The sequence below is a fragment of the Chaetodon trifascialis genome, chromosome 21, assembly GCF_039877785.1.
Source record: "Chaetodon trifascialis isolate fChaTrf1 chromosome 21, fChaTrf1.hap1, whole genome shotgun sequence".
Lineage (NCBI taxonomy): Eukaryota > Metazoa > Chordata > Actinopteri > Chaetodontiformes > Chaetodontidae > Chaetodon > Chaetodon trifascialis.
In genome coordinates this window covers 3,187,573-3,198,191 of record NC_092076.1, presented here as the reverse complement: position 1 = coordinate 3,198,191, position 10,619 = coordinate 3,187,573, and the positions used below count along the sequence as shown (strand labels likewise).

At 46.0% G+C, this 10,619-nt stretch overlaps 1 protein-coding gene across 3 annotated transcripts; it reads left to right on the top strand.

Annotated features, from left to right (window-relative positions):
• Window positions 1–39: 39 nt before the first annotated feature.
• cdk5r1b (cyclin dependent kinase 5, regulatory subunit 1b (p35)) lies at window positions 40–6,316 on the top strand. 3 transcript variants are annotated; one of them, XM_070990283.1, is made up of 3 exons: window positions 40–754; window positions 1,958–3,114; window positions 3,778–6,316. In XM_070990283.1, the coding sequence occupies exons 2-3, from the start codon at window positions 2,210–2,212 to the stop codon at window positions 3,797–3,799; spliced, it is 927 nt and encodes a 308-aa protein (XP_070846384.1). In that variant the 5' UTR covers window positions 40–754; window positions 1,958–2,209; the 3' UTR covers window positions 3,800–6,316. The 3 variants fall into 3 exon arrangements, with proteins under 3 accessions (XP_070846384.1, XP_070846386.1, XP_070846385.1); XM_070990284.1 differs by having other exon boundaries at window positions 451–754; window positions 1,961–3,114; XM_070990285.1 differs by lacking the exon at window positions 3,778–6,316 and having other exon boundaries at window positions 1,958–3,118.
• Window positions 6,317–10,619: the final 4,303 nt, after the last annotated feature.

Genomic DNA, 10,619 nt, shown 5'->3' with positions numbered 1-10,619 from the left:
TCTCTATCATATATTGATATGGATGACTGGCTAATATCCATCAAATGGCTAAATGGTAATGGAAAAGGCAACCACAGACACAGGCAGGCCCTGACTGGAGGACTGCAGGAATATGATAGACTGGTTGAGATTACTGTAAAAGCCTATGCAGGTATTAAAACGGGATAATGTAACACAAATGGCTCAGGCTGAACTACCAATAGTACCTGCCTACCAACGCGCTTCATATGTAAGTGCTCATAGATGCATGCTGTCGAGTTAGGCTGGTGTTGCAGGCTGGTGCTAACGCTGTTGTGAAGAAAAACATCGTCGGAGTTCACTGGGTTCAGTTTCCATGCGAGCCCGCTGCGTGTGGCTATAGGCGGAGTTGTTTCCCAGCAGAGAGACAGCAGCGCGCACAGAGCGCAGAGCGGCGCCCCACCACCGCCTTTGCGCCAAGCATCCGCACACAGTCAGTGACACAACGCAACATCAGCCCTCGCAGCATCCGCATCTCACGGCCAGGAGGACCAGGAGCACATCTCCATCCAAGCATCCATTCCACAACTGCCCACCATCGTCTGCGCACCGCCGACACCAGGCGTGATCATCCACCGCTTGCTTTTTCCTCATCGGGTCGGATTATTTTCTTTGTTGCATTTAAATTCTCCGAGATGGTTTCATGTTTTAACCTCGTTTTGTAAGGAAAAACAGGCTCGGGACGCGGAGCACCATCGTTTCACTGCAAATCTGTCCTCCTTGAGTTGGAAATCTGGTAAGTTTGCTTTGATTTTGCAACATATTCGTGCTGAAAGCGAAGCAGTTCAGACTGAACAGATTTGTGGATCCATTATGTTTGAAAACAGGAGATGCGCAGCTAGATTTAAATCAGAAAATATGGCAATAAACTGAAAGAAATGGGGATGTGAAGTTATAGGAAGCCAAATCCAGCGACATATTGTGAGATATTAACGGATAGAAGGGAAATTCGAGGGTTTTCTTCATTTTTAAGCCACCGCCTTTGACGGCCAGCATTTTCAGTTCGACGCAGACGCTCAGCTTCAGCACCACGGAGAGCGCCCGATGTACACAACTCCTCCTCACACGAGCAGCCCAGCACACCCTTTGATTTCAGCGCAGCCAAGCCGCTTTAAAAGCTGCCGTTTCGGAATTTCTCCACAGTCAGATTGATAACAGGGTGATGGAATGAAGGAGCTTTTACAGCTTTTACAGCTCTGCGCCAAGTGAGCAAAGTCGATCCATCGACCGTCTTTCATACGCACAGATACCGCAGTGAGGCTGAAAACACGTCCTGCAAAGAAAAACCATGCATCTCTCTGTTCATCTGGCTTTAAGGAGGTAAATGGTATGACCTTGGATTTGCTTTAACATGTCAAATCCTATGCGCATCGAACGCGACCTTCACCTGTTATTAAGGTGTTTACGTTTCTGTCTTCCATTTTAGTGAGAGGGGTGGCGCGTGGTTCACTCGTCGGCCATTGCCTGCAAAATATGGATCTGTCATTATAACACGATGATGAATTGACCGATTTCAGTCAATGGCGGAGGGGTCGTTATTAATTCCTCCTGTCTGCCCTAAAATCTGCTGCAGATGAAAAGAAGCCGTTTTCACACTAACATGTTTGCCATGTTGGGATGATTCGCCTGCTTATCACTCTGATCATCTGCAGCAAAGATGGATCTATAATGACCAAATGAATCAGGATAAGCATGAGCTGATCCATTCCACCACTTACTGAGTCAAATCAATGTCGCTAATAAGCCGGAGGTGCTGTCAGATAAAGCCCAGGCTCACAGAGCTGATGACTGTGATCTATCTGACACAAGCTGAATGATTGCAGATCTAATGAGAGATCACATACATTTTGTTTGTTATTTGTTAGTATCCATGGATAATTTAAAGGCAGTTGATCCTTCACCACTTATTTTTCTGATTATTGATCTTCTGTGCTTCCAGCAGTGGCCACCCGGAGACGCAGGCAGAGAGCTGAAATACAACAGAGGCTGTTGAAGTCGAGGTGATCGTTATCCCCTCAGAGCCGCTCACGGGACTCTTTCCTCCTCGGCTTTAGATGCCCAGCGGCAGCCTGTAGCCCGGGACTCCGAGCTCCCACCAGCATCAAGGCTTTGAGACCCTCAGGATCTCCCCTGGCAGACGCTCCTCTGACCCAGTGCGGCTGAAGCCCCTGGACGCCTCCCCACAGTCACCATGGGAACCGTGCTGTCTTTGTCACCCAGCTACCGAAAGGCGGCTCTCTTTGAGGATGGACCGGCCACCGTGGGCCACTACACGGCCGTCCAGAACAGCAAGAACGCCAAAGACAAGAACCTGAAGCGCCACTCGCTCATCAACGTGCTCCCATGGAAGCGGATTGTAGCGGTGTCGGCCAAGAAGAAAGGCTCCAAGAAGGTGCAGCCCAACGGCAACTACCAGAACAACGTCACCCACCTGAACAATGAAAACCTGAAGAAGTCGCAGTCGTGCGCCAACCTGTCCACCTTCACCCAGGATCAGAGCACCCCAGCTCTCACCAAGAGCTCCAACAACACAGCATCGTCCGTCAAGAAGGCCCCTCTGGCCAACTCCAACGTGGCCCCCGGGACCCCAAAGAGAGTGATTGTCCAGGCCTCCACCAGTGAGCTGCTGCGCTGCCTCGGGGAGTTTCTGTGCCGGCGCTGTTACCGGCTCAAACACCTGTCACCCACTGACCCAGTGCTGTGGCTGCGCAGCGTGGACCGCTCCCTGCTGCTCCAAGGCTGGCAGGACCAGGGATTCATCACCCCCGCAAACGTGGTCTTCGTCTACATGCTGTGCCGTGACGTGGTCTCCTCCGAGGTGGCCACGGAGCACGAGCTGCAGGCCGTGCTGCTCACCTGCCTCTACCTGTCTTACTCCTACATGGGCAACGAGATCTCCTACCCTCTCAAGCCCTTCTTAGTGGAGAGCTCCAAGGAGACCTTCTGGGACCGCTGCCTGTCCATCATCAACCTGATGAGCGCAAAGATGCTCCAGATCAACTCCGACCCGCATTACTTCACTCAGGTGTTCGCCGACCTGAAGAACGAGAGCCAGAAGGAGGAGGAGAGGAGCCGCCTGCTCATTGGCCTGGACCGGTGAGGGGATGCTGGGGGGGAGCAGAGGGGTCAGGGGAGGAGGGTGACACTCCAGTCTGGCATTTTGACAAGTTTGAAAGATAATTTGTGATGCTGTTTATTCATTTATTTATTATTGTCCAAACTGAGGTGGCCAATTAGGAAGTATCTGAAATCCATAACAACTTTGTATCCAGTAAGTCTGACAACTCAACTCAACAACTGATTTTCACAGTATTTCATCCAAAGGTTTGTGTTGCATTCGAGGGAGAACAGTTGCAATGGCCACCTAAAAATGTTGCATAGGGTTTAAAAAGCAAGGGCACCCTTTTTGCCTTCTGTAGATGTAATTATCAAGGCCAAATTCTATTTTCAAACGAGCAAAGGATGGATTTTCTGTAAACCTGAGAATGAAAGCTTTTTTTGACGATGACGTATAAATGTAAAATGCCAGACTTGGGTAAATCCTTTGCTAACATGCAGATATATATATATCTATATGAAATACTGAAAATCTTAAAAAAACAAAAAACCAACAACAACAACAAAAAGGCAAAAAAGAGAGAAAACATTAGAAAAGGAAGCAAACATCTACAGCAATGAATGTGGACAGGACTGAGGCTGCAGCAGCCGATCAGTGACCTGCTGCCTGTTTGACGATGTGATGTGCACTGCCTACTGCAGGAGGGTGAGGGCCATCGCCTGACTGGCTTTCTTCACGCATCACGGATGAACAGGCATCCCCGGCTGCAAACCCTGGCTCTTTGGAATGCCAACACCATGTCCTCCATTAACACGGATACCACCAGACTTTTTCTTGCTGCGATGCATATCTGAAAGAGCAGCAGGGGCCATCGATGCCGGATCCGTGTTTTTGTGGGTTTCTGTTTGTGGCTCCGCAGCAGGACTCATACTGTACAGGGGGAGACTGGACGGACAATGAGCAAACATTGCATTGTGGGACTTTTGATAAGAAGACAGCAGCCAGTGGACGTATGGCCAGAGATGAGTGGTCATACTGTGTGTGTTCAGAAACACCTACTTTATTTTCATCTAGAAAAAAATAAAAGAACAAGGAAATGGATGTTTTACTCCCCAGAGGCTTACAGCTATGGAGGCTTATTTATTGCTTTTCTGGAACAAGTTTTCTTTCATTTCTTTCTTTTTTTACTTAGAAATGTAATGTTTTGCACGTGTGCCATGCAGTTTTACAGAGTTTCCGGGAGGGCAGGAGCAAATATTCCTTTTCTTCTTTTTACTTGATTTGTAAACCAACTGCATCTGCATTAGAGAATGCTGTGAACAAAGTGACACTAGGTTTTTTTTAGCTATGCTTGCTAAAATAGGCTATTTGTTTACCAGGGAAATTCTTTTTGTACTTTTGTCGATAGGTTGTGTTGCAACCACTCTGGAATGATGTTTGATTTTGTGCTTATGATTCAGCATAGAAAATGTTAAAACAGTGCCATATCTTCGATGAAAATCCCGCAGGTCTGAAATACTGTACTGCTTGTCCAGCTGTCGAATGATCGGGTGGATTTTCATCTACTAATAACGACTTACTGACACCTAATTTATTGCCATTTATGTATTTATTTAGGCACATTCAATGTAAATGAAAGATCACGCTGAGAGACTGTGAAAAAGGAAGGACATGAGGAGCGGGTTGGCTGGCAGAGCAGGTGTGCTTATCTTTGGTGGGAATGAAGATTGATCTGGTTTATGCAAATGAATGTTGCAGGAATTTATTGATGAAAGCTAATTAAAAAGCCCTTCGGTCAAAACCAATGTCAAATCTGACCATCACCAAAGTGATATCATCAAGGACACTTTGACAGAACATCACTGGCCCGACGCCTGAGAAAATGCCCAGAAACATCCTTTTTGTCCTGCAGCTCTGGCCGTGTGAGGAGCTGACCCAACCTGCTGTCCCACATATCAGAAAGAGAAAGCACACACATTTTTCCACGGGAATACACCTTTCCACTGACACTCGTTGAGCATCACTGCAGAAAAGCACAGCTTACCTTGTAAATCAAATGTGAGGCGCCATCACGTTCACGTAGGGGCCGTAGGAGATGAGGCGACCTCTGCAGGAATAATCACATTTTCAATCACAGACGCCACTTGACTGAAACGACATGCCGCAGCGCGCAGCGACAACCAAACCCGGAAAGCTTACAGAGCAACTGAGATACGTATGTATTCGTTTCACAGGAGAATAGCCGAAGCTACTTCTCTGCAGCTGTTTTCTCTCTCCACGACGACTGCAGAAGCAACAGTATTTCACCCAGAAATGTATGAGAAACATTTTTCCTGGTTTTCACATCTGATCTCCACACAGACAAACCGTGCACACTCTGTTTTCTCTGCAGTGCTCTGACGGACTTGTGGTGCCAACGACAGGCTTTTGTCACGTTTTAAAGTTGTTCCCAGAGAGTGGAGGCTTCTCTGCTGCTGTGTTAGTGTGAATCAGAGGAAACGATGGTCACGACCCGTGCTGCAGGATTGTGGCTGCCATGTGGAGTCAGATCCGTGAGAGAAAGTTCATTTGGAGTGTTTGTACTGGCACAGTATATGGGGACATGCACTTTGGATGGGCTTCTGCTCTGGCGGGATGAAGCAGGGCGCCGGGGTAAAGGGCCTCAAGAGGAGAGCCGAATCTTTTTCTCTCTGTCCACTCGCCCCGACTCACTTGAAATGTGCCATTTTTTTCCACTTTGCATCATTGAGTAGTTGTTTGAGAAAATACTTTCAAAAGCTTATAAAATATGAAAAAAGACTCAAGTGATAGTTAAAAATTTCTGTCAAATTCTTTTCTGTATCTTGTTGCGTACTTTGTAGATAAAAAAACGAAACAGTGGTTAAGAACTTCAAAAATGAGGCATTCGATGGCTGCATGTGTGCGCGAATGTGTGTGTGTGTGTGAGTGTGTGAGTGTGTGTGTGTGTCAGAATGACAGCGTTCTATTTGTACAGAAGAATGTGTGACCTGTTGTTTTCTTATGGACATGGAGCATACACCAACCACACTGCTACCAGGACTTGGTTTTCCCTCGGAGGGGTGAGGGAGGGGTGTCGATGCTGTTCGATAAAAATGTTCTTTTTTGGAAAAAGACAAAAAAGCTGTTGCTGTAATTGAAACTTTTTTCAGTTAGTTTCTGCTTATTTTGATTTATTTTTGTACTGTGATGGAAAAATAAAATGCACTGATCGTTCAAGAAGGCCACTTGTCTTTTTGTGCCTCCAGCGGTCGACTGATGTGCACTCATTCATTGAATTCATTCAAAAACTGCTTTATTTCCACAGCGAAGCTTCACCTTCATGATGTTGCTCTTCCACCACCCAGATGCATCTGCTGACTGGCAGAGTGTGTGTGTGTGTGTGTGTGTGTGTGTGTGTGTGTGTGTGTGTGTGTGTGTGTGTGTGTGTGTGTGTGTGTGTGTGTGTGAAGGTCAAACATGTGACTTTTGGTGGTTTGATACCCACCTCCACGTATCCACATGTCAACATGCCTCTGAGCAACCGCACTAAACCACCAAACAGCTCCGGATGTGTGTCTACATGGGAAAACTTAAACTGTATACCGCCAAATGAAAGCGTATAAAAGTGTGGTTCCACGACCGATGCCAAGGTGCTCCAGGATGACTGTCATTTAGCTTTAGGGTGCGTAGCTTTTATTGTCCAGCAGCAAATGTTCAGCAGCGCGGTGCTGAATGTTGATGTTTACGTTACAGTTAACTGCTCAGAAACATCCAGTGAAACGCCACTAAAGACGCGGATCATTGGAAAACAAGACAGGGTGCGTTAATTAAGCTGTCTTATGTGAAACTGTTAATGCAGATTTAACGTGTGTTTGTGACTGGGCTCCTCCCGACCACAGATGGTTAACCAGCCATTTTTTGCAGTTTTTTTCCAGTTGATTTCTGGCTTTTTTCACCTTTTTGAATAACTTTTGGTATTAAAAGCTCCTTGTGGTTTCTCGGTTTGATTGATCTGAGCAACATAAACAGTGCGAAACATTGGCATTTTGAGTGTGTTACAGTGCTTCCTAAGCAGAAAATCACTTCCTGCCCTCCATCTGCAGTTCGCACCACAACAAAAGAGCGATGTGACGTCATCTGCAAACAACCTGTTGGACAACAATTGCAAACATGGAGCATCCACCGGCCTACTGGTTATCAGAGCTACAACGCACCTGATTTGTTCTCTGCCACTATCAAATAAAGGCAAAACTGTAAAAAATGCAGGTAAAACACACCAAAACAATATCATTTCCTGTTCCATCCCTCATCAGGTGTCTCCAGATATATGCAGGCTCTCATTTTAACTAAACAGTGTGGTATTGATTGAAGGTGTAGCCAGCTGCTCTGGGGACAGATTTAAGGAGACATGCTTATATATTGCTTTCAATGGCACAGAGCTGAGACCAGTCAAAAGAAGCCAGACAAAGTTTGACATATAGAAACCCTCTATCCTGTGATCCTCAATTTGAAAAGGGATAAAGACCCAAGAAAAACCCCGAATTGGGTAAAACAAAGGAGAGAGAAGCAACAGAGGACATGCAATAGGTACACTGTATAGAGCAGGACCACCAGGTGTTGAGTAACCCCAGTGCCTTTAATTTGACCTTTTTTCAGTAGATTTGGTTTGCACTTGTCGTACTAACACTTGGAATGAAAGACACTGGAGGTGCCGACCATTCAGCCACCACTTTTCCTGATCTCTACTTCCCTGCTCACTTGTCAGCTAGCGTTCATGCCTTCTCGGTCACAGCGAGTGCTGTTCATCGCTTTCAGTACAAATGACTCAGACTGGTGGGAGGCTTTACTGTAGCTGCTACTTGGTCGTGCATTGTGACAATGTGAGCCTCAGATCTATCTGCAGCCCTATATGTATGTTTACGTTCCTCCTAAACACAAATATGTGGATAAAAACCTTCCAGCAGCAGCAGCAGCAGCAGCAGCAGCAGCAGCAGCAGCATGTCCTGGTGGGGAATCAGTGCTGCATGTTCAAACATCCTGAGACTCCCACACTCACAGATTAGTTTGGGTCAGTTCACTCATCACACATCACTCTCTCTTCATTAATTCCCATTTATTTAACCACCAGGTCAGGCTTCGTCACTGCCCTTTGGGAATAAAAGGAGTTGTCCGGCTCCTCACAGCAGATAGTCATCCATCAGCCGGTGGATTAGAAACCCCTGCTGAGGTAGCTGCTGATGGCCGACACAGTGGCGGTGGGAAGCGGTGTTGTCATGCCGACTGCAGGGGTTTTAGCCGTCTCGACGTCACCCGGTGAAAACAGCTGTTAGTGGGTGGATTAACGTTGAGCTCCACCAAGCTATTACCACATCGCCTCAGGAAACATTTGAGTCAACATGACATCAGCGTTTGCATGATTTCCACACCAACGACTTCTGATCGAAACAACAGCAACAATACAGCAAACAAGCATGGAGAATGACCAACAGAAGCGGCTTTTGAAGCAAATAAATTTATTAATAAAATGATTAATGACATATTTTTCATTATGGAACATCATGGAATGCATAACCTGCATTTATACAGAAGACATTTGCACAAAAATAGTATTACAACGGTGAAGTTCCCTTTAAATCTGGATATTACAGTATATGTAATCACAAATACGCAAAATATAAACTTAATATAAAATTAGGCACATACTGAATGGATAGTGTATACATACAGATTTTGCTTAAAGCCACAGAGCTTGGAATAAATTATGGAAAAGAGAGTGGAACTGTTCCCCTTTGGCTAATGTGGACGGGCTTGACGGCAGAGTGTTAAACGTTTCTGAAACAAAAAAACTAAGAAGAAGGGACGAACACAATGGCACAATTCTCCTCGTGTTAACGTTCATATTTGACATTCTTTCAAGCCCAATTACAAAGGAGTAATTAGGACAAGCCTGTGATTTTCACACATGCGGCAAAGCTGATAATCAACATAATGGAAAAGTAATCTTGGCTGATTGGGTTTGCACACCACAAACAAACACTGAAGGACAAATCTGGTGATATTTCCTATTTTTGTTATTGTCAACAAATCCCATGAAAAGCCCCAAACCATCAGTGAATGCATCCGACTAACAAGCACTGAGTGTGTATCTGAAGCCTGATGTATCATATTCCTCTGTGCCGTAAAGCTCCATTGCAGTTTATAGACTTCTACACCATCCTGCTGCTGGAAATACTCACTATTGCACCAAATATGTATTAATCCACAGCTGAAAATAGTCCCTGACAAATGCACTGTTCCCTCTGTTTGAGTAACGTTTGCTAACAACCACAGCTGTGTTAGAAAATAAATACCTGTTAGCTGTTTTTAATAAAATTACATCTTCACTGGGAACCCATGGGCTTAGCGCCAGATGTTTTTGGTCTTGTTGTGAAATGTGTTAACAGTAATGAAGACGCAGAATGACTCTCTTTTTATCCTTTGATAAGCTTTGGTTCCACAGTGTTTACATTTCAGGTTAATATGGTTTTGCTGCTGCACCATACTCCTATTGTTCATGCTTTGTTTTATTGCTGGTGTAGTTTCTCTTTATTTCCACGCCTCCTGGGCACAGGAGGGCTGAGGGAGAAAAAGAAAAGAAAGAATAGGAGAACCTTCACTGGCCTGCAGGACGGTACAGCCGGCCCAACCGGGCGAGGAGCGAAGCGATTTGACAGAGGAAGCAAAGTGGAAAAGGAGGGAGGGAGGAAAAGAAAGCAGAGGGAGTTGAGAAGAAGAGGAGGCCAAGCGAGGCTTTGTTCACCAACCCCCTTTTGCCTTGAGAAAGCAGAGAGAAGCGCTGAAGTGACACGGAGTCCATCCTAATGATGAGCGGTGAATAGCAGAGCAGAGCGGAGAGGAGAGGCCCTGTGGGAGATTACCATGCTGAAGGATACGGAGAGCTGCAGCGTTACAGTCCACACACTCTCATCACAGGCAGCTCCTGCGCCTGAGCTCCTTTGAAAACCGTCCATTAAAGTTACCCATGTCACTTCCTTAATCCACACCACGAGCGCACCAGCCTCCCCAAACAACTCTTTTCTGCATCAAAGTGCCTTATCAAGCAAGAGGGCAAGGTCAGCCACCACAAAGCTGCGAGGTAGAATGGAGATCTCCTCTTCAAAAGACAGGGGCACTTGCAAACTAATTAAGATAAACGACTTGTGTTCAGACAACACTCAGGCACAATTAGAGGACTGCGCTGCTGCGGCTAAAATGACTGCTAGCAACTTTTCCTTCTGGTTGAAGTAAAGTGGAGAAGAGTGCCTCTGCCTCCTCAACTAGGCCAGACACCGAGGGAGCTGTGATTCATAACCTTGGGCTGTCGCTCCTCAGCCGGCAGTCAGTGTTCTCTACTGAGTCTGTAGACAAAGACACAAAGACCTCGATGTCGAGCGAATTCAAGCAGCTCAACTCCTGCCAGATGTATGATAAATGACATTGTGGTATGAAAATAACAAAAACACACATCCGCATTTCCATTTGTCACACATTCGACAATGAGGTG

Bases quoted from the DNA above. Each gene is read 5' to 3' on its own strand.
- cdk5r1b (XM_070990283.1), top strand. From the start codon at position 2,210: ATGGGAACCGTGCTGTCTTTGTCACCCAGCTACCGAAAGGCGGCTCTC. The intron at 3,115-3,777 runs GTGAGGGGATGC...TGCCTACTGCAG, and splicing joins CTGCTCATTGGCCTGGACCG to GAGGGTGAGGGCCATCGCCT.